At 44.2% G+C, this 24,337-nt stretch overlaps 2 protein-coding genes across 7 annotated transcripts; both read right to left on the bottom strand.

The window, feature by feature from the left end:
• Positions 1–11,965: 11,965 nt before the first annotated feature.
• LOC127292645 (fasciclin-like arabinogalactan protein 11) lies at positions 11,966–12,964 on the bottom strand. The gene has a single exon (XM_051322093.2). It carries the CDS (start codon positions 12,915–12,917, stop codon positions 12,132–12,134), a length of 786 nt encoding a protein of 261 aa, XP_051178053.1. The 5' UTR covers positions 12,918–12,964; the 3' UTR covers positions 11,966–12,131.
• Positions 12,965–14,645: 1,681 nt separating this feature from the next.
• LOC127292610 (uncharacterized) lies at positions 14,646–22,736 on the bottom strand. 6 transcript variants are annotated; one of them, XM_051322066.2, is made up of 8 exons: positions 20,989–22,258; positions 20,794–20,900; positions 17,226–20,701; positions 16,456–17,139; positions 15,493–15,947; positions 15,307–15,405; positions 15,077–15,226; positions 14,646–14,978 (listed from the first exon to the last, which is right to left on the bottom strand). In XM_051322066.2, exons 3-8 carry the CDS (start codon positions 17,305–17,307, stop codon positions 14,841–14,843), a joined length of 1,608 nt encoding a protein of 535 aa, XP_051178026.1. In that variant the 5' UTR covers positions 17,308–20,701; positions 20,794–20,900; positions 20,989–22,258; the 3' UTR covers positions 14,646–14,840. The 6 variants fall into 6 exon arrangements, with proteins under 6 accessions (XP_051178026.1, XP_051178044.1, XP_051178033.1 ...); XM_051322084.2 differs by lacking the exons at positions 20,794–20,900; positions 20,989–22,258 and adding an exon at positions 22,575–22,736 and having other exon boundaries at positions 17,226–17,343; XM_051322073.2 differs by having other exon boundaries at positions 17,226–20,171; positions 20,563–22,258.
• Between the last annotated feature and the right edge of the window lie 1,601 nt (positions 22,737–24,337).

Genomic DNA, 24,337 nt, shown 5'->3' with positions numbered 1-24,337 from the left:
ATAGAATAAGATACACTAATAATATTGATGATAGAGGGGAGATAAAAGCACCAATACCATGTAAGCTCTTAGCTATGAATGATGCATTAGAAAATAACTATGCTTGGCTGGTTCCTGAAAATTTGTTTGATGAGAGTAGCACGCCTAAGACTAATGAAAAGGGAGATGCTGAAACTTATGTATCCAATATACTATGCCTAGTTGAGAAAACTCCACACCCCGCTGAGAATGCATCACCCTTCGATAATACTTGATACACACTTTCTGCGCCTAGCTGAAAGGCGTTAAAGAAAAGCGCTTATGGGAGACAACCCATGTTTTTACCTACAGTACTTTGTTTTTATTTTGTGTCTTGGAAGTTGTTTACTACTGTAGCAACCTCTCCTTATCTTAGTTTTGTGTTTTGTTGTGCCAAGTTAAGCCGTTGATAGAAAAGTAAGTACTAGATTTGGATTACTGCACAGTTCCAGATTTCTTTGCTGTCACGAATCTGGGTCCACCTCCCTGTAGGTAACTCAGAAAATTAAGCCAATTTACATGCATGATCCTCAGATATGTACGCAACTTTCATTAAATTTGAGCATTTTCATTTGAGCAAATCTGGTGCCATTTTAAAATTCGTCAATACGAACTGTTCTGTTTTGATAGATTCTGCCTTTTATTTCGCATTGCCTCTTTCGCTATGTTGGATGAATTTCTTTGATCCACTAATGTCCAGTAGCATTATGCAATGTCCAGAAGTGTTAAGAATGATTGTGTCACCTCTGAATATGTCAATTTATAATGTGCACTAACCCTCTAATGAGTTGTTTCGAGTTTGGTGTGGAGGAAGTTTTCAAGGATCAAGAGAGGAGTATGATGCAACACGATCAAGGAGAGTGAAAGCTCTAAGCTTGGGGATGCACCCGGTGGTTCACCCCTGCATATATCAAGAAGACTCAAGCGTCTAAGCTTGGGGATGCCCAAGGCATCCCCTTCTTCATCGACAACATTATCAGGTTCCTCCCCTGAAACTATATTTTTATTCCATCACATCTTATGTGCTTTTTCTTGGAGCGTCGGTTTGTTTTTATTTTTTGTTTTGTTTGAATAAAATGGATCCTAGCATTCACTTTATGGGAGAGAGACACGCTCCGCTGTAGCATATGGACAAGTATGTCCTTGGTTTCTACTCATAGTATTCATGGCGAAGTTTCTCCTTCGTTAAATTGTTATATGGTTGGAATTGGAAAATGATACATGTAGTAATTGCTATAAATGTCTTGGGTAATGTGATACTTGGCAATTGTTGTGCTCATGATTAAGCTCTTGCATCATATGCTTTGCACCCATTAATGAAGAAATACATAGAGCATGCTAAAATTTGGTTTGCATATTTGGTTTCTCTAAGGTCTAGATAATTTCTAGTATTGAGTTTGAACAACAAGGAAGACGGTGTAGAGTCTTATAATGTTTTCAATATGTCTTTTATGTGAGTTCTGCTGCACCGGTTCATCCTTGTGTTTGTTTCAAATAAGCCTTGCTAGCCTAAACCTTGTATCGAGAGGGAATACTTCTCATGCATCCAAAATACTTGAGCCAACCACTATGCCATTTGTGTCCACCATACCTACCTACTACATGGTATTTTCCGCCATTCCAAAGTAAATTGCTTGAGTGCTACCTTTAAAATTCCATCATTCACCTTTGCAATATATAGCTCATGGGACAAATAGCTTTAAACTATTGTGGTATTGAATATGTAATTATGCACTTTATCTCTTATTAAGTTGCTTGTTGTGCGATAACCATGTTTATCGGGGACGCCATCAACTACTCTTTGTTGAATTTCATGTGAGTTGCTATGCATGTTCGTCTTGTCTGAAGTAAGAGAGATCTACCACCATAGGGTTAAGCATGCATATGTTAGAGAAGAACATTGGGCCGCTAACTAAAGCCATGTTCCATGGTGGAAGTTTCAGTTTTGGACAACAATCCTCAAATCTCAAATGAGAAAATTATTAATTGTTGTTATATGCTTATGCATAAAAGAGGAGTCCATTATCTGTTGTCTATGTTGTCCCGGTATGGATGTCTAAGTTGAAGAATAATCAATAGCGAGAAATCCAATGCGAGCTTTCTCCTTAGACCTTTGTACAGGTGGCATAGAGGTACCCCTTTGTGACACTTGCTAAAAACAATGCATTGTGATGATCCGGTAGTCCAAGCTAATTAGGACAAGGTGCGGGCACTATTAGTATACTATGCATGAGGCTTGCAACTTGTAAGATATAATTTACATGATACATATGCTTTATTACTACCGTTGACAAAATTGTTTCATGTTTTCAAAATCAAAGCTCTAGCACAAATATAGCAATCGATGCTTTTCCTCTATGAGGACCATTCTTTTACTTTCAATGTTGAGTCAGTTCACCTATCTCTCTCCACCTCAAGAAGCAAACACTTGTGTGAACTATGCATTGATTCCTACATACTTGCTTATTGCACTTATTATATTACTCTATGTTGACAATATCCATGAGATATACATGTTACAAGTTGAAAGCAACCGCTGAAACTTAATCTTCTTTTGTGTTGCTTCAATACCTTTACTTTGAATTATTGCTTTATGAGTTAACTCTTATGCAAGACTTATTGATGTTTGTCTTGAAGTGCTATTCATGAAAAGTCTTTGCTATATGATTCACTTGTTTACTCATGTCATATACATTGTTTTGATCGCTGCATTCACTACATATGCTTTACAAATAGTATGATCAAGATTATGATGGCATGTCACTCCAGAAATTATCTGTGTTATCGTTTTACCTGCTCGGGACGAGCAGAACTAAGCTTGGGGATACTGATACGTCTCCGACGTATCGATAATTTCTTATGTTCCATGCCACATTATTGATGTTATCTACATGTTTTATGCACACTTTATGTCATATTCGTGCATTTTCTGGAACTAACCTATTAACAAGATGCCGAAGTGCCAGTTGCTGTTTTCTGCTGTTTTTGGTTTCAGAAATCCTAGTAAGGAAATATTCTCGGAATTGGACGAAATCAAAGCCCAGGGGCCTATTTTCTCACGAAGCTTCCAGAAGTCCGAAGGAGAGACGAAGAGGGGCCACGGAGGGGCCACACCCTAGGCGGCGCGGCCCCCCTTGGCCGCGCGGCCCTGTGGTGTGGGGCCCCGTGCCGCCTCTTGACCTGCCCTTTCGCCTATAAAAAGTCTCCGTGACGAAACCCCGCACCGAGAACCACGATACGGAAAACCTTCCAGAGACGCCGCCGCCGCCGATCCCATCTCGGGGATCCAGAGATCGCCTCCGGCACCGCCGGAGAGGGGAATCATCTCCCGGAGGACTCTACGCCGCCATGGTCGCCTCCGGTGTGATGTGTGAGTAGTCTACCCCTGGACTATGGGTCCATAGCAGTAGCTAGATGGTTGTCTTCTCCCCATTGTGCTATCATTGTCGGATCTTGTGAGCTGCCTAACATGATCAAGATCATCTATCTGTAATTCTATATGTTGCGTTTGTTGGGATCCGATGAATAGAGAATACTTGTTATGTTGATTATCAAAGCTATGCTTATGTGTTGTTTATGATCTTGCATGCTCTCCGTTATTAGTAGATGCTCTGGCCAAGTTGATGCTAGTAACTCCAAGAGGGAGTATTTATGCTTGATAGTGGGTTCATGCCTCGTGAATGCGGAGGAGTGACAAGAACCACTAAGGTTATGGATGTCTTGTTGCCACTAGGGATAAAACATTAGTGCTATGTTCAAGGATGTAGTCACTAGTTACATTACGCGCAATACTTAATGCAATTGTCTGTTGTTAGCAACTTAATACTGGAGGGGGTTCGGATGATAACCTGAAGGTGGACTTTTTAGGCATAGATGCAGTTGGATGACGGTCTATGTACTTTGTCGTAATGCCCAATTAAATCTCACTATACTCATCATGATATGTATGTGCATGGTCATGCTCTCTTTATTTGTCAATTGCCCAACTGTAATTTGTTCACCCAACATGCTGTTCGTCTTATGGGAGAGACACCTCTAGTGAACTGTGGACCCCGGTCCAATTCTCTTTACTGAAATACAATCTACTGCAATACTGTTCTACTGTTTTCTGCAAACAATCATCTTCCACACAATACGGTTAATCCTTTGTTACAGCAAGCCGGTGAGATTGACAACCTCACTGTTTCGTTGGGGCAAAGTACTTTGGTTGTGTTGTGCAGGTTCCACGTTGGCGCCGGAATCTCTGGTGTTGCGCCGCACTACATCCCGCCACCATCAACCTTCAACGTGCTTCTTGGCTCCTCCTGGTTCGATAAACCTTGGTTTCTTTCTGAGGGAAAACTTGCTGCTGTGCGCATCATACCTTCCTCTTGGGGTTGCCCAACGAACGTGTGAAATACACGCCATCAAGCATACTCACACATGGATGGGGGAAACATGGCTGGTTGATGTAGAGGCGTTGGCGGTGATGGCGGTGATGATCTCCTCCAATTCCCCGTCCCGGCGGAGTGCCAGAACGGAGACTTCTGGCTCCCGCGACGGAGTTTCGCGATGTGGCGGCGTTCTGGAGTGTTTCTGGCGACTTCGACTTCTCTCCTGGTGTTTTTAGGTCGAGGCGAATAAGTAGTCCGAAGGAGGGCGTCGGAGGCCGGCCGAGGGGGATGGTAGGGATTGGATGAGATTGGTCATGTAATAGCATAAGATTGTTAGGGCATAGTGCCTAGTGTCCGTTATTGGTACTTTGATGATATTGTTGCAACTTGTTATGCTTAATGCTTGTCACTAGGGCCCGAGTGCCATGATCTCAGATCTGAACATGTTATTGTTTCATGAAGATAATCATTGTTTATGGTCTTACCTATAAGTTGTATACACATGTCGCTGTCCGGAACCAATGGCCCCGAAGTGACAAGAATTGGGACAACCGGAGGGGATGGTAGCGATGTGAGGATCACATGTGTTCACGGAGTGTTAATGCTTTGCTCCGGTACTTTATTAAAAGGAGTACCTTAATATCCAGTAGTTTCCCTTGAGGCCCGGCTGCCACCGGCTGGTAGGACAAAAGATGTTGTGCAAGTTTCTCATTGCGAGCACGCACGACTATATATGGAACACATGCCTATTGATTGCTTTGTACTTGGACACCGTTTTATTATTATCTGCAAATGCCCTGCTATGATTGTTACATGAGTTTCTCTCATCCATGCAACGCCCGTCATCCGTCCCCGTGCCTACAGTATTTTAATCTTGCTGTTTACTATAATCACTACTGCTGTCTCTGTTACTCTGCTGCTGTTATTTCACTATCGCTATCGTCGTAAAATCACATTATCGATAAACTCTTGCGAGCAAGTCTGTTTCCAGGTGCAACTGAATTGACAACTCCGTTGTTAAGGCTTCCAAGTGTTCTTTGTCTCCCCTTGTGTCGAATCAATAAATTGGGTTTTACTTCCCTCGAAGACTGTTGCGATCCCCTATACTTGTGGGTCATCAGACAGCAACTTACTCAAATCTTACTTTCTTCCTATTAAAGGCTATTCTTGGCACAAAAAAAATTAAAATGATAATGAAAGGTTATTACATAGGTAATAACTTCCAAGACTCAACACAAGAAAATTACAGAAATAAAACATGGATTATCACTCAAGAGTGTTTTATTAACACCTTTCAGCTAGGCACAGTAATTTGAGAAGATGCTCACATAAGAAATATGAATTGAAGCAAAAGAGAGCATCAAAGATCAAATATCAAACACATTTAAGTATAACCCACTTCCCATGCATAGGAATCTTGTAAGAAAATAAATCAAAGAAGCACATAGTAACAAGTATGGGTAGGTAAAACAAGAGCAACTTGGGAACTTTCAATATAAAGAGAGTTGTTTTAGTAACATGAAAATTCCAACAACCATATTTTCCTCTCTCATAATAATTTTCAGTAGCATTATGAACAAACTCAACAATATAAATATCACATAAAACATTCTTATCATGAGCCACATGAATAAAATAATTATTACTATCCACATAAGTATATTCATTCTTATTAATTGTAGTGGGAGCAAATTCAATAAAATAGCTATCATTATTATTCTCATCACCATAATCATCGGATATAGGAGACATATTGTATTTATAATTAGTTTTCTCCTCAATAGTAGGTGGACTGAAAATATCATATTCATCATTGTAATCGTCATAGCAAAGTTTATCCTCTAAAGTTGGGGAACTAAAAAGATCATTTTCATAAAAACTAGCTTCCCCAAGCTTAGACTTTTCCATAGCATTAGAAATAATGGTGTTCAAAGAATTCATACTAATAACATTGCTATTATCATGCAAATAAAGTTCCATAGGTTTTTCAATTTTCTCTTCAAACACTTCATGTCCTACCTCAAGATAAATACTATAAAGCTATCTAATTTTGTTGTTATTTTCCATTTAATCTAACTAGTGAAAAACAAGAAACATCAACATGGGAGGTGAGCATGGAATAAACTAAGAAAAACAATAAAAAAAAGTAAAAAGATTGGAAGTGAGAGACTCCACTTGCAGAAATCCTCTTTCTCCTCGGCAACGGCGCTAGAAAAGTTGTTGCCATGGGAGGTGGCAATCTCTGTGGTGTAACTTTTCTTCAATTCCCCGACAACGGTGCCAGAGAAAGCTTGATGTTCTGCAGCGCACACTACTGGGGAACCCCAAGAGGAAGGTATGATAAGCACAGTAACAAGTTTTCCCTCAGAAAGAAACCAAGGTTTAATCGAGCAGTAGGAGAAAGAAATCACTTCTAAAAGGTATTGCTAGCTGACTTTTGGCAGAGCGCACTACCGACGTCAGCAACAACGTGGAACTTGCACACAACACAACCAAAATACTTTGCACCAACTTACAATGAGGTTGTCAATCTCACCGGTTTTGTTTAAAACAAAGGATTAACTGTATAGTGTGGAAATAGATGTTTGTTTGCAGTGAAATAAAGAGAATAGTGATTGCAGTAAGTAAATAGAAAAGGTGTTTGCAGTAGATAAATTTATCAGTGTAAAAGAAAGGAGCGGGGTCTACAGTTCGCTAGAGGTGTCTCTCCATAAAGATAAATAACATGGTGGGTGAACAATTACAGCTGGGCAATTGACAGAATAAAGACCATACATGACAAGATGATTACTATGAGATTCATTTGGGCATTACAACATAATACATAGACCGTAATCCAACTGCGTCTATGACTAATAATCCACCTTCCGGTTATTTGAATCTCCGAACAATTAACTAGCTCCAGAACTTATTCTGATTCCTCTCCGACAAAATTCCGGTGTTCTCTTCCTATTCTCGTACAATACTGAATCTATCTCGAAGCGTCGTATACCCTTAAGTGTGCCACCCTACAATTTCCAAAATATGTAGACATGATCGAGACGAATCTCCGATCAATGACAATCAGTGGTTTTGGAAAACCATAACGGTCCCTACGTAAGCATGAATTAAGTTTATCGTTTGAACCTCAATGTTGAGTCCTATTTCTTTTGTTACATGATACATTGTTTGTCTGAGACTTGATCTTCGGTATCCACTATATCTTGTTATCAGCAAACACAATTCAACTCGTCATCATGATATCATATCCCTGTGACCTAGTCACTTGCTTGCAAGTGGTGTTGATATGATATTACCTTGTGGGCCCTTTGGTGTATCTATCCATCACATGATGTAAGAATTCCGCTCTTGACTCATATGCCTCAACCCACCCCATTGGAATACTTGAGAACCACCTTTATGACTACCATGTTACGGTCTAGTGGTTGATGACGTCAAAGCAACTGCTGGTGATAATGATTAAATATAGTCTCACAGTCTAAGGATTAGGTTACAACATCTTATGCTAGTATCGCAATGATGAACTTTGTGACTTGATCACGTTGCAATACGTTATGGGTGTGTGTCCATCATGTTCACTAAAATGACTCAATTATTAATGAATACTTGGTCACATGATCAGGAAACCTTGATCATCTTATTAATCAATGGACTATATAAATAGGGACAGGGTTTTTTACATACCACACATGCATTAATATTTCCACTTAATACGGTTATATCATGGCATAAAACTTATTATGAAAAACACAGATATGATAAAAGAAAACATCTTTATTTATTTGCCACTAGGGCACATATCCAACATCAATGATCGTGGACCATAATCAGATAGAGCGACAAGCAGAAGTGTTGCAGGGGAAGGATGCATCGATGCCAGTTGTTCTGTTCCCTCATGAGGAAGGGAAGATGCCAATAGCGACTAGGAGCGGCATGTTCATGTTGGGTTTACAACAGACATGATAACACATATGCAAATCATGTAGGGCCGCCATGGTGCATGTTCTAGTGGCAACAACTGGTTGCATGGGACACAAGCCAGCGACATGATCCCTGCCCTCCAGGGTTTATCTCCATCAGTGACGTCTCCATGCCACCAACAGACACGACTATGGAAAATAGGGTAGCGGAGGAGCAAGAAGTACAGGGGCAACGGATGGAGCTCTCCCTTGGGCTAAACTACAAGGGAAGAAAGACGCAAGGCTCAGTGCAGGGTCAGGTTGAGAAGCGCCATGCTGATGTGGTGTACATGAGGACAAATAAAGTGGAGAACACCAGGCACATGCCAACCGCTAACTCGACCAGACCCAATGTGTGGGCTCGCCAAGTGCAATGAATTGCTTATTCATCAACTGTCGGGGAGTCGTGAATACCCCGACAGTGAGAGAGGTGGCTACTAGTTCCCAAGTGTGGAGTCCCCGTTTAATTTTTGTTTGTGAAACTAGGCAAAATAAAAATAAGATGCATCGTCTTCATCACAGGTTAGTCCTAAAGAGTTTTGAATGTTTTAGTAGTAATGGTTTGAGTGGGAGCTTAGCCCTCTTTTGGCATGAGAGTCTCTCGTTAGAAGTACATGAAGTTAATGAAAGGTTTATTGATCTGTATGTTTGTGTGTCACACAATGCTCCCCAATGGCGTTTTCCTTGTGTTTACAGCGATCCGCAAGTGGAAAATCATTATCGTATGTGGAATATGTTAAGAGATTTAAAAGTAAAATCTAATCTACCGTGGTTAGTAGTGGGATATTTTAATGAGGCCCTCTGGCAGGAGGAACATTGCTCCAATGCCCCGAGATCAGTTTCACAAACGAAAGTTTTTCACGAAGTGTTATTTGATTGCAACTTATATGGACTTGGTTTTTCAGGTCTGTCTTACACTTATGATAATAGAAGGCTTGGACTGGCCAATGTGTGTGTAAGGCTGGACATGGTCATGGCATGTCCGACATGGAGAGATCGGTACGCGGATACACTGGTGCATCACCTCATATCTCCGGTGTCAGATCATTTCCCGATCCTAGTCCAAATGGAGAAGGAGGTAGGTATGCATGCCTAGGCAACCACAAAGACAATACAAGATCTTCTGGAAGCGCGAGCATGCGCTGGCCGAGCGTGTCTCCAATGCTTGGGTAGAGGCAGGGTGAAGCGTGATCTTGGTGATGTCATGCGATCTTAGATTGATTAATGCTGATCATCGGGAAATTCGCTAGGCTGCTGATCACATGCATGAACTACTGTAAAAGGAAGAGCTTATCTAGCTTCAACGCTTGAGGATTACTTGGCTAAAGGATGGAAATAGAAATACTAGATGATTCCACCATCAGGCGGTTTGGAGAGCTAGAAGAAATAAAATAAAAAGCTAAAGAAAAATGATGGCACTTGGCAAGATGCACCGACAAACATGGAGCTTATTATGGCTACCTCCTATTTCCAAGAACTTTTAGACATGATTATTTATTAAATTGTGATAGCCGCATTGCTTTCACACATGAGAAGGTAACATCGACGATGAATGACAGTATCTGTAAGGGTTTTATGAAGGAGGAAATCAGTGATGCCCTCTTCCAGATCGGACCCCTCAAGGCACTAGGGGTAGATGGATTCCCTTTTCCATTTTACCAATAAAAATGGGCCACTCTTAAAGCTGAGGTAATTAATGCATTGAAGCTCTTTTTTGTTACTGGAAGGATGCCTGAGGGTGCAAGTGATAGTGGGGATCGTCCTTATACCAAAGGTAGATCATCCTGAGACTTTGAAATATTTCCGCCCCATTAGTTTGTGCATTGTTATCTATAAGGTCCTCTCCAGGTGTATGGTTAAAAGGGTTCGGCCGGTGTTAGGAGAAATTTTCCCAATCAACCAGAGTGCATTTATACCAGGGAGGTTGATCACAAATAATTCTCTAGTAGCTTTCAAATGCCTACATTTTATTGAGCATAACACAAATACATCAAAGAATTATTGTGCCTATAAGTTGGACCTATCCAAAGCCTACGACAAAGTGGAATGGGATTTTATAAGGAAAATGATGCAAAGGTTAGGGTTCTTTCACCTCAGTGAGATATCAGGTTAAATTTAACGGAACCCTCTTGGATTCTTTTTCGCCTTCTCGAGGTCTTTGACAAGGTGATCCCCTATCTCCCTTCTTGTTCTTGTTCATTGCAGATGGCCTATCAACCTTTCTACAAAGGGCAATGTGTACTAATAGTATTGACCCGATTAAAATTTGTCGGCGAGCACCGGGAGTCTCTCACCTTTTATTTGCATATGATAGTTTGGTATTTTTCAAGGCTCGAGATGATCAAATCCTTCCATGTCGTCATTGCCCTGCCCTCTTCTCCCACCGGTGGTGGTATTTTTGTTGTTGCTAATGATATTTGTTGGCTGCTACGAAGTGGAATCGACTAATTCTAGTTAGAATCGTGGTCGTCGACTTTGCAACGAGCAATATTCGGCGTTGTTGCACTGGGTGGGAGGCATTGTTGTGAGTGGTAGGCGGCAGAGCTAAGAGGAAACTCCAACGATGTTGCAAGCGGGAGGGGGGTTCAACAAGCAGGATTCAACATTGACGAAGATGATGCGAGTGCAAAGCGGCGGTGCTGCCAGTGCCAATGATGGTGTTCAAAGCTAGATTCATCATCGTTGGCGATGCTGCAAGTTTGGATCGGTAGAGCTGCAAGCGGAGGAAGCCGATGCTGCCAAGCAGTGGCCGGTACAGACGGCTCGGGAGGCGTGGCTAGGAGCTCCAAGTGTTATCGATGGTGTTGCAAGCGGCCTTTGCTCGAGCTACAAGCGGCGTCGTTGAGAGCTACAAAGGACCGTCATTTCCGCTACATCAGCGAAGATGCGATTGTGTCTTCGGCGAGTGGGGGGCCACAGAGACTACCTATGAAGCCATGTGAACATACAGGGGATGCGGTGGTGCTGCCAATCGGGAGGTGACATACTCCTGGTGGTTCTGCCGATGGTGCTTCAAACGGTTTTGGTGGCTCGCGAGAAGGAGAAGAGGGGGAATAAAACAACGGTTTTGCTAATTCTTAGTCGACTGAGAATTAGGTTTGTTGTCAGTCGACTTCTAAACCATAGGATTGCACCACCGTGATTCTTACTAGCATGAGTAGCAACTGAATTTTTTCTAGTTGCAAATATGGTTGCAACTGAATTTTTTTCTAGTTGCAAATACGGTTGCAACTGAGAAAGATATGTGGATCGTTGGATTGCCTCATGATTCGTAATAGGCATGAGTTGTAACATAGGTTGCAACTGCCCTGAACCATTATATTATTTCGTGATTCGTTTTACTAGTGAGTTGCAACATGAGATGCAACTGGAATATGATAACACAGCTGAGTCTGAATTAATTTAGTTCTCATTTTAAGTGAGAAATACTCAAAACCCATAAATCAGAAACAGAGACCGGACGAACAGGTGTGGCCCGTGGACGTTGTCGTGTGTTTTCTCCCACGGGAAACGACACTCGAGACGGGACGACGCTCTTAATCCATGTGACTCACTGAACTTTTTTTTTAGCAGGGAGAGAAACAGCGAGCACAAAAATGTTACAGTACACCAAACTTCAGAAAATATACATTAATCGTACAGAAACAACACCAAAACGAAAAAGAAAAAAAACACCAGAGCAACTGGCCATTTGTAGAACATGTTGACTGTCGTCTCACGAGGAAGAAAAGAGAAGAGAACAACCTTCAAGTGCATGACATGGCAGCATAACACTTCCTCGTCACATGCCACACCACGCGGCTGCCACGGCGACGGCCACCCCGCACAGACCGACGCCGAGGCCCCGCATCCCGCGAGGCGCCGCCTCCGACGCCGTGGCGGAATCAGCCTCCGGCCCGTCGGCCACTGCCACCGGCCCGGCCTTCTTCTTGTCCTTGTCCACCGTCGGCGACGGCGCGGGCGCAGGCGGCACGGGCGGCCCGTAGAGCTTCCACGGCAGCAGAACCTTGTCCACCTGGTACACCACTAGCCTGTCGCCCGTGAAGAGCGTGCTGTCGACGGTGGCGTTGACGACGCCGGTGGAGATGTTCACCCTCCCGGCGCCGTCGGCCGTGACGTTGAGCGGGTACTTGCCCCTGCCGGTGTCGCCGGCCTGCGTGCGCAGCGGGTTGCTCACCGTGTCGAACTGCGCCATGGGGAGCAGCTGCGAGAGCACGTGGAACTGCACCAGCGACGTCTTCTCTTGGTCGGAGAGCGCGTTCAGGGAGCCGGACTTGAGCGAGGTGAAGGCGTTGTCCGTCGGCGCGAAGACGGTGAAGCCGCCGGAGGAGGCCTTGCCCTTGAGTTGGGAGTCGATCTGATCCTCCTCCTGCGTGGACTTGAGCAGCTGGAGGAACTTGGTGAACTGCCCAGCCTTGGTCAGCACCGCCCTGATTGACTTCGCCGGGGCCGCGGCTGGTGCAGGCGCCGTCGCCACCGTCTGGCAGCGCGCCGAAGGGGCGGTTAAGGATAAGGAGAGGAGCACGAGGAGAATGGAGGCCACCATGGTTCGCGCTTGCTTCTCCATTGCCTTGTGTTTCTTAGCTTCTTGTTCTGTGTGATGCTACCGCGAGCTTGCTCTGCTATATATATGGTGATGCTATTAATGGAAGTGGGATCAGAAGGTTAATTAGGCTGTACGTAGGGTGAGATGGAAGTGGATCGATGGATGGATGGAACATTAACAGGTGGATTGCCTTGGTTGCTTCTTGGAGCAGCTAAGTGCTAATTAGTGGGTTTTGATTAACCCTTTTTTCTAATTTTCGACTGCCTGGAATTTGCCTAGATCTCGGTCACCTAAACCTGCACATTGCTAGTCTAAAATCATGATACTGAAAGCGTGTAATTTCTTCATATATTTATACATACAACTATAAATACACAATTTCTTTGTTTGGTTCAATTGATCGTGATCAATACCAAGATCTAAGGCTGAAGAAAAAGAAGGTTAGAACCATGCTACTAATCATTTTTTGCGCAAATCGCATGCTACTTATTTCTGAATGACACATTTGGTGACTGGAAGTCGTCCCTGGACTGTAGTTTTTTATTATATGATTCAAATCCTTCAACAATTTTGCTCCAGATGATCTTTTCATAGAAATAGAATGGTGCTGCCAAATTGCTATGGATTTCTTTCATATGCCCCAAATTTTATAGGATTTCTTCTCTCTGACACAATTCTATAGAAATGTTAAATCAAGGTAGAATTACAATCATCTGAAGCAGCTTTTGCAATTTCCGGAGGAAAATTGGCAAACCATACTTCCGTTCTCTTCTCAACTCTACCTATCTTAGCTAATTCATGGCTAACAACATTTGCACCTCGGCCAACATTTTACCCATTCATGTGACGTCGAGGAATTTTCATGAATTATATTCAAGAGGGGCAATCTTAATATGAGGGGGGCAAAACTAGCTAAAATTACACAAATAAGGAGCTGCCATGACTTGTCTCCGTCGCTATTCTTATATTATTTGTATTCGTGTGCTTCTTGTGATCCAAATAGATGCTAATCATGGAACAGACACTTGCATTCCCTGCCTTGCTGAACGCGCATATTGCACGTGTACTTACAAATAGTGTGACAAAATGTTGCAATTTTTAGTTGTCAGTTATACACCAAGTGAGGCAAGGATGATTTTATTTAGATGTTAATCCAAATGCTTGGAAACTTGTGGGGAAAAAAACGCACAACTTCATTCTCGAAGGGTTGGTATCTCATATTCATAAGATGATTTCTCTGAGGAGACATAACGACTGTTTATCTAGGGACAGTGATATATCCATCGTAGGCTGGAAGATCACACTCAATCGTGCAGCCTGGAAGTGCCTTTCCGAGCTGTAAGGCGAGCAATTATCTCACGGCTCTCACGTGAGGGCATCCTTCTGCGCCGTCTGATCGTGATATGAACGCTGATCAGACAGATAATAGGGCCATCACACTGTTCATCACCTTGCAGATGCAAACACCGTACCCAACCATCTGGGTCAGGAGGGTGGTGCATCAGTCAGAAATGCTAAGCATGAAGAAATAACAAGCAAGGAAGCAAGCAGCTCGATGAGATCAGATGCGATATCACTGATTCTGATGACACAACCATACCGTTCGCTAGCAGAGGCCAAGCTGGCACGAGAACAACCTCTTAACGGCCGTCTGCCTAATCATGAGAAGAAACTCGAGATGTGAACAGCAAAGACTTCCCAGTAAAGAGGACAACTTTAGAGCAAGTTAATTGCTAGGAAAATGGATGCTTTGGACAGCTAACTGATAACCTGCTTAAATATTTTTACTTACATTGGACATCCTGAGGTTTTTGAGTTCAAAGCCAACTCACAAAACAAATCCTGACTTTTGGACTACTTATTTACACACCCAACTTGAGCAGACATAAATGAAATCTGGCCTGAACTAGGATAAATAGGGAGGGATGCACCATTTGGTCCTCCTCAGGTGGTCTCGTTTGCGGCATCAGCTTTGCAAACCGGACAGGCGTTCTTCACCTCCAGCCACTTCTTGATGCAGCCCACGTGGAAGTCGTGCCCGCATTTCAGCCTCCCGAGAGAGTCCCTGTGCCTGTATTCCTCCTACAGCAGGCGGTAATGGATGAACAAACTTATAGCCAGGAAGACAGATTATGAAATGTCATTTTTCGTAATTATTTTACTTAGGTGTATCATCTTACCAGGCAAATTACGCATCTTGCATTGTCTTGATCATTGTGTGTATTTGCATAAGAGCTGTGGCAAGCAAGCTCCATCACACAGCCTGAGATTTTCTCGTCCGCCAGACCAGTGTTCACATTGCCTATTCTTTCTTCCAAAGCCAGGAGCTCCTATACATCAACATAAACAATCACATTTTTGATGCTACTGTAGCCAATAGGCAATAAGAGGCTAGAAAAGTTTTTCCTACCTCATAACTCATGTCATCAATGTCTAGTCTCATGTCCCAGTGAGGATCAAATGCTTCCCTTGATTCGTGGATGACCAACTGATCCAGCATCATAAACCGCTTCAAAAAGGGTGCAACTAAATCAGATACAATGCCAAAATGTGTAGTATGTTGAAACAATAATGAGAGAACAAAAACATTATCTACCTCGGCTGCAGATCTTCCCAAGTTATTGTCCTCAATCGTCGAAGGATTGAAACAATGAAAGGAATCCCTCATCCTTCTACTCCTTGCGCTACCAGTGTGCCCTACGGATACATGCCTTGGATGTCTCAAAGATGCAGCAGCTTCAGCATGTAATGGCTGGACACTTGATGATGCTGCAGAGGTTGCAGGGGGGTAGCTGGGGATTGCAGGTTGATAGTGGGGGTTAGAAGGCTCACACCGGACTACGGAAGAGTGGGAAGAAGTTGCAAAAGCTGGTGGAAGATAATTGCGGACAGTGGTATGGTGAGCTGATCTAGGAGCATATCCACCATGAACAAATGGTGCACTGTCAGAAGAACCAGGACGTACTGGCATGTGAGCACCTATGTTGGTGCCCTGCGGAGCAGGATAGTATTGCCTCTCTCTGAATGCTATGCTAGTGCTTCCATCTGTTCCTGGGAAATAGTAGAAAAAGTTCTTAGCTTCTTGAATAGCGAAAATCTGGAACAATATTAAACTAAAAGAAATGGGATACCACCTTACCATGCATGTAATCCATATTTCATTAAAAACTGGAATATAGTTGAAATTGGGTATCAAAAATTACGCTTAGTAGTATAAGATAACCAAATATAATATCATGAGAGCTGAGCTGCTCAGTGGTGCGGCAACTGTGTGTGCTTCGAGACGGCCTTGGGTCGATCCCTGTGGGATGAATAAACCATTGCTTCTTGCCCCCTTAAAAATAAACTGAGGAGGCCTCCCTCCCTAGCGTCTATTTTTTTTCAAACATGATATCAATGTGCCACGACTATTCCATTCATCTACCATCTAAGATATGACTAGTCCACCAGACTACCCAAAGTGTTGTACTACATCATTAGGAAGAGCATAAAGAAACACTGGAAACACATCAGATTAAAAGCAAAGGATACTGCTTGAAAGACAAAAATTGAAACTAACCTGGGGGGACAATTCTTGGAGGTAGAGATAAAGGAGCTCTATCACGTTGTACTGGTGCACTTCCGAAAGGGGCATTTGCATTTGGACGGTAAGGTGGCAAATGAATGCTGCTTGATGGGCAAGCTGTAGGTGTATTATATTCTGAATGGATAGAGTTATGATCGTGGCGTCCCCTCACATTCCTCTGAGATCCTTCATGATTTATAAAGTGATGATCACTCCAGTGGCTTGAACCCATGTTTGAAGTTATTTGTGGAGGGCAGGATTCAGGGGTAGGAACTGGATTGGGAGGCATGTAACCAGAGAACTGATTATTGGAAGAACTGCCAGGATAATAGCCTCTGGCACTGACACCATCTGCAGGATGAGTGATGGGATTTCTTCGCTTCAGTGCAACCCTTCTGTCATCCACATGGATTCCAGAAATAAAATTATCTTCAGGCCTATGTGGGTAGCTTAGATGCTGTTGAGTATTGTATGGTGCATAGCCGCTACTAGAGCTTCCAGCAGGAGGATAAACATGGGAAGCATGAAAGGTTCCAGGGGCTCCACTCTGCTGACTATAAGACTGACTGGCGTAGCTTGAAGATGGAAGGTCATTTGATCTAACTGCTGTACCCCCATAACCAGATGGCCCAGCTCCATTAGGTGCATCACTTCTAGGATGCATAAATAACTTTTGACCTGAGATAAACAAGGTACAACTGAATGAGTTCCCCATAATTTAGGTGCATCAATAATAAAACAGCATTTTAGTGAAGTTCTCGTACCAAAAGGTGGAGGTTCATTGCGTGGCTGGTTCATATGATCCATTCTGGACATCTGGGAATTGTTATACTGATGCCCAGCCATGACGCATGTACAGTCTGATCAGATGTTTTGCTTAATCTGGAATTTTTGAGGCTCAAGATTAGTATTTCAGCTAAAGAAGCTGCAGCTGCAAATAAGAACTTGGCATTTAAAAGAAGGAAACTTAAAGGAGAGGTGACTATATACAGCATAAAAATGCATGAACTTCAGAGACAAAATACAGCCATTTCAAACCTTACACGTGTGAGATGTGAGATTAGTCACGCGGAATAGAGATGCCCAAAGCCAAATGATTCAGTCCTATGCAGTTATTAACTGCGTATTATAGTTTTATTAGATAACATGCAAACAACCGTTCTCACATCTCAAGAGAAGAAGCAAAGAGATAGAAGAGTTAAGCAGCAAGTGTCAAAGACCAAGATCAACGAGATCAAAAACAAGCAACACACGCACACCAGATATTCCTCATGGCGGTTCGAGCAACCTTTTGGGGAATTAATGCTAAGTCACAGCAAAATGATAATTATGTTGGAAAATACAATTCACCCCACAAGTCACCCTTACAGTACATGATAATTTCACATGTATAGCTATATCTCTTTGAAATGGTGCTGAGACATTTATCTATTCCATTTGGCAGAAAACTTCTGACATATATGAAGCCAAAGAAAAAAAATCCAAATGGTGCTGAGATGTAAGGCCAAAGAAAAGAAAAATGACCACAAACTATGATTTGCATATTTTCAAAACAGAGATGGCAATGCCAATGGTTTCCCATATCAATCTTTTGTGGCATACTTATTGCTGGAAAAACTTGTCACGAAATGTAAGTAGCAGAGTATAATGACATAGCTTTGGTTATGGAAGCACCACGGGCTAGAACATAACAACAGAGTACAGGATTTGTTATGAACAGTTCAAATTTTTCATCCTTTTGAAACTTTATTTACATAGGCTGACTTTGCAGATCGCCAGAATTTAAAAAGACTTTGTACTAGTTTATTTGATTATGTTACTCCAGACAACATTATCCACCTTAAGATTTTAGTTTCCTAATAAAAAATACTACATCTACTATCTATGTTGAAATTGTACAGATAAAATTGACTGCAGCTTTCTGTAATTTGATTGTGTTACAGAAGATACTGAGATGATAGATAATACAAACTGGTAAAGAAATATATAGTACAGTCCATTAAATTGATAACTTAAGAAATTCAACTCTTGTGCCTACATGTTTTGGTGATTATTCGTGCGCAAATTTTTTGAAGAAATCTTTTTGAAGATATTTTGGCTTCATACTGAAAAGCCAAAAGGAACTATTTTACTACATGTACAATTTTATATGATTAAACATTTATATTTTCCAACTTTAGACAGGATTTAGACAAAAATAGATACAAAGCAGCATACCAAGACTACATCCAACTTTTCATCAAGTGATAGACACACATGATATTAGTTATACACAGCAAAAGTATTTTAGGAATTTAGGATTATGCTGTACAAAAATCTCCAATACTTGAGTACAAACCATGTAAAACTGCCTTCAGAAATATATTTTGCCAAGCCAGGCAAGAAAGATAAGACCAGAATCTCTGGTGTACAGTAGGTAAAATAACAGATCTCTAATGGCCAAAAAACCTATGGTAAGCATCCGTAATCATGTTATCATGATAATACAATTAATAGCAAAGGAAGTTGGAACTGAACTACTGTGAACTTTGGTGACAGCATTCTTCCAATAGTACGGCTATTATTTACATTCTAGCAAGTATAAGAAATATCTGACTTAAAATTCAACATTTACATAGTATGAGATGAGCTCTTATCACAATGAGCTATGCCATGGGGAGAGATAGATAGTGTACACAATACTATGAACAAGATAACATAACTTGATGTCTAAGAAGTGTAATCCTAGCTATCAGCTTCAGACGATCCTGGAAATATCGTCAAGTCAGGTGGTCATAGCATGTCAGGTAGAAACATGGCCCGTTTAAATAGATTCCAGGTGTGTGATATTGGTAAGGTTCCTCCATGAAATTGTTGTCCCCTTTTGTTCTGTTTATGTGTGCATGCATCTTGTTCCAGTCCCATCAATTGATCTATATTCCAATATCCTTTCTCTCCTTTCAATTCCCGTCAAATGGCAATCTGCAAATGCATTCTCTCAACACCATAAGAACTCAGCTTGTTTCAAGGGCCCAGCTACCCTCATCACAGCCAGTTCTACATCTTAAGCTGAATTCATCTTGGAAAAGCGCCTTTGGTTCAACTAATTTGGCAGGGACCATTAGGCCTTACATTACTTTTCCAGATTTTAAACCATTCTATTGGTGAATTAGTCATCCAAACCATGGCAAGCAAATTGATGGTTCTTGTATAAAGTGCATGCCTGCACTGCTCCAATTAATACTCACATGGATCACGAAATCCTTCTACAGAGATTAACAGTGGCCATTGGTTCATATATCGTCACCAACATACTTGGTCCATAAATTTCACGAAACAAACCACAATAGGCTACACGTACTATGTGCCAAGTCTGGCAGCAGTTCCGTACACTTATCCAGTTCCCGAAAGGGCGCCACTTCCAAAAACCACATTGGGGCCTGACTTGGGATGCTTAAGAATATTGTTGTGTTACACGATCTTGCAAGAGGACAACATGCGATGATTTTGAGCATATGCCCTTTCTGAGGCCAAATAGGTCCTCATATGGCATAACTCAGATGGAAGAGCTCTTCCATTTGCTGCTACTGCTGCAGTCAGTACATAGCACTGGCAACATGAATCGAGAAGCCCAAAAACGCCCATTTGTTTGACCATAGCTTCATTTTGGCAAATCAAGAAGTCAAACAAGAAAACAAAAATCTCCATTACTTTGAAAGATCAACTAGTACCTGCAACATTATTAATAACTCAGTCCAAATGAAAGAAGTACGAACAAGTAGGGAAAAAAGATTCAGATTATACTAATATCTGTTTAGATCCAAAGCTATAATCCTCCAGAATAAATACAACTTCCCTTGTTCCAGGATAAGTCAGAGCAGCCATAAGCTAGAGAAAAAGGAAGGCCAACGACAAACCCATCGAATAAAGGCAAGGGAGATGAACGGAAAGGGTTTGTTTCCCAGAAAAGGTGATAGTACCCATTGAATAAAGTTTAGCACCTGGGAGTGGTTGCTTCCAGCTTACTGGCCAGATTAAATCTGTAGGTGCAGTATTTCTGAAACTATTCACTAACCTGGGTTCCTGACCATCAGATAATTGGAGGAAACGACAATTGCTTACCCAACCTAATCCCCGCATTTGCCCAATTTGAAGTCAAACAAACAATGATATTGAATCATGTTCCCACAGACTGAACTCCAACTCTAATGGTCTGCTTTCAAGGACGTGGGCTACTCTGGAAGCCAAATCTCACTATAACCTGCATTTCCATAAGAGATAACGGTTTCGTGTGCCATTTCCGACAACATAAAATACTGTAATGGTAGTCTTCAAAATTTCAACAAGAAATACCTGACAATGCAGAAGACATGTTGGTGCAAGTACTGTAGAATTTCATGCATAATCTCAAAGCATGGGACTATAGTGGTGTGCCCTTAACATATAGAACAGTTCTGCATCTAAGGAAGAGCTGAAGCTGTAGAACTTTTATGATCTGTTGGATGGAGCTTATAAACAACCAGCATGGATGGAAGAATCAAAGAGTACCTTCCATGATCTAATGGTCGTAGCATTGCAGGAGGTACACTTGAAGGCTGAGATTTATCACGAGTTATACATACCACATGATTTTTTTAATCTTATGATCACTTAGATGTTAAGAGATAGCATGGAGTATGTTTCCACTGATATACCTTATAGTGTGAACATTCTTAATTCTTCACGCTTACATATACAATTAACCGTGACCACTGAACAGACAAAATGCATGGTGCACACATAAGTTCAACTTAAATGATCATGCTCAAATAAAATAGTTTGTGTGCTGTGGATGCTTTGAGATTGAAAATAATAATAAAATAGTTTACTGGCTGCTGTTAGCAAAGGAAAAAAGCTGCAAACAAAGAGAACAAGGACATAGAAACAAAAGAAGTAGGCCCACATGGGTAAGAATTCTCTTGACTACAAAATTCTGGAGCTCATCATGGATATATTTCTAGTAAAAAAATGGGAAAAACGTCCAAAGGCTTTAATCGGCAGTTTGGAAGGTCAAATGTATAAGGGTTTTGTGCACTACAGTCGGAACTAAGAAGATTAGGGGAAAGGATGCTGAACTCATCGAACAGGATTAACTAGTGTCTGGGAGCACCAATCGGGCAGAATCTTCTATACAGGTAAACTGAAACACATAGGTGGCATGAATAATGGCCAATCCAGTGAAAGGTTATAATAAAATGGTTGAGTGAGACGAGCCAGACGACCACAGCAAGTAGATGGATGGTTCGATGAAACGACGACAAGCAAGTAGATGAATGGATTGCAGGCAATTGTGTAGAGCAATCATCAAGCGATCAGAGATTATTGGACAGCACAGCACGTTTGACATGGACCAGTTGGTGAGTAGAGAACAGCACAAGCTTGGGCAGTGAGGTCAGGACAGGTTAGAAGCATTTCATGTTTATGGGGACCGTGCTTGCCGGGTCACAGATCGTTAGTCACACCAAACCACCAATGGTCTGAAGTCCAAAGGGGAGGAACCTGTCAACAGAACTCGAAGAAGCACGGTGGTGCTGTTCTTCACAATGATCAATTCACCAAAACGTCATAAAACATAGTATGGTCAAATACGAGGCTGAGGGAGGGGATACAGCTTAACTGTTGTTAATCCAGTATCATGCAAGTGAGTCGTGCGGGCAAGTCGCGAGTACAGAACCCAAACAAGCTGCGGCAGAGAGCCCAGAGCGCAGTAAGGAGGGCATTTCGCAGGACGTCGCTCCGCCGCCTAAATCACACGACCACGGCAGCCCGGCCGAATCCGGGAACAGAATCAACCACCCGCACCGCCCGAAACCGCACCCATCGCGCCAATTAGAAGCCGCCAATCATCGACGACTGGAGAGACCCGCCGCCCCAAAATCCCCCAATCCACCAATCAATCTGACCCCATCAAATCCCTCTCCTCCCCCGCAGCACCCCCGGAATCCACCTGCGGGCACCGATCGACCGCCGGAAAACGGGGCCGCTCCGGGGAGGAAACCCCCGATCAGACCAACTGCCCCCCACCGAATCGGACGCACGCACGCACGCGACGGGATTGAGCGGGGTTTGGGGATCGGAGGAGGCGGCGGCGTTACCTTCGCGGGCGGGCGGCGCGGTCGGCGGCCTCGCTCCCCGCCGGCGCGAGGGGGGAGGAGGGTTTGGTCTCTGCTTCGTCTTCCGCGAACACGCAACCGCTTCTTCGAGGGGGAGGAAATGAGGACTGGGTGATTTGATTGAATGGGGAGGTGTGTGTCTGCTTCTTCGAGGGAAAGGGGAGAGGGTCGCCGTATTTATAAGAGCATCCCCACTCGTTGGCGCTCCCCACGCCCAAATCCGGCGAAATTTTCGTCCGGATTGGAGGAAGATTTGGCGTGGGGGGCAGTAGTTTCCCAGCCGCGTGCCCAGGCGAAGTCGACGATGCGAATTTAAAAAACGGAAACTTGACAAACTTCGGCTAAATTCGGGTGAATATAGACTAAATTTAATGATATTTAGACTAAAACGGGCGGAGTTCATACATAGAGGCCGAATTCGACTATATTTCGAATTCGGCTAGGTGAATTCAAACGCTAATTTTAAAACACGGCGCTCTACATGCCCAAATGGCGGTAGAACACCGTGTAGTCGCCGTCGCCGTCGTCGTCGGAGCCGTCGTCGTTGGCCTTCGCCGCGCGGCCTTTGGCTGCTGCTGCCCTGGCCGGCGTCTCCCCACCCCGGGGATGGCTTGTACCGATCGTCGTCGGAGGACTCGAGGTCGACGACGGGGACAGCGACGCCGGATGGAGGTGTCGCAGACGGCGGTACCGCGCGACATCGTCGTTGGCGGTTGGAGCGGCGCGGGCGGCGAGTTGGCGTGCGGCGGCCAGGTCCGGCGGCAGCCGCCGTCGCCGCTCCGCCTTCGGCGCCGCGCCGCGCTCGTGCCCAGCCCAGCGGCGTCGTCCGCGCGCTTCTCCTCCTCCAGGTCGGCAAGCGACCCGGCGATCGCCTCCGCCATCGCGGCCTCCTCCGCGCTTCGCCTCCTCCTCGGCGAGCCGGCTTGCGGCGGCCTCTTTCTTCGTCTTCTTCCGCCGCCCGCGGCGCGGAAGGTCGTTCTCGGATGACGAGGGCGCCGCCGCTGCGCCCTTCGGTCGCCGGCGGAGACGCCGGCTCCTTCTTGACGCGCACCGGCGTCGAAGGCGACGTCGCCTCCTCCTCTTCACCGGCGCCAAGGATGACCTTGACGCCGATCCGAAGACGACGAGCCGGCAGCCATGCGCCGTGGCTGCCAGACGCTTCCCCGACGGCGGCTCGCCGATGCCCTCGATGCCGATAGAGGGGGCATCGTGAGCACCGGGTAGTTGCCGCCCTCGATGTGCGCGAGGACGTTCGCCAACGTCCTTTCCGGCGCGCTCCACCACCGTCGGCGGCCCGCGGCGTGGTTGCGCGCAGGCGGAGGCGGCGGGCCGTCGTAGGCCGCCAGCTCCCGCTCCCACCGCTGGAGGAAGTAGGAGTTCCACCGCGTGTAGTTGTCGGGGTGGTGGCGCGGGTCGGCGCGCTCCTCGTCGGTCATCGTCATCCTCGCCTCCTCGATGGCGACGTCGAGGGCATGGCCCCGCGGCGGCGGCGGGATTGGAACGCCGCCAGCACTTAGCCGCCAGCCGCCTCCGGGAGGCCTCGTGTCCGGCGGGCAGGGGTACCCCGCCTGGTGGAGGAGGTGCCCCTCCCACGCGTGGAGCGACCGGCGGGGGAAGCCGTTGTTGGCTGCGCCGTCGTCGTCGTAGAACGCCATCTTGAGAGTAGAGGGAGAGTGGAGGGAGAGTGGAGCACGGGGTACGCCTCGCGGCGAGCGGACCGGCGTATATAGGCGTGGCTGGCGCGG

Source organism: Lolium perenne, chromosome 1 (genome assembly GCF_019359855.2).
Source record: "Lolium perenne isolate Kyuss_39 chromosome 1, Kyuss_2.0, whole genome shotgun sequence".
Taxonomy (NCBI): domain Eukaryota; kingdom Viridiplantae; phylum Streptophyta; class Magnoliopsida; order Poales; family Poaceae; genus Lolium; species Lolium perenne.
This window is presented reverse-complemented; position numbering and strand designations above follow the sequence as displayed.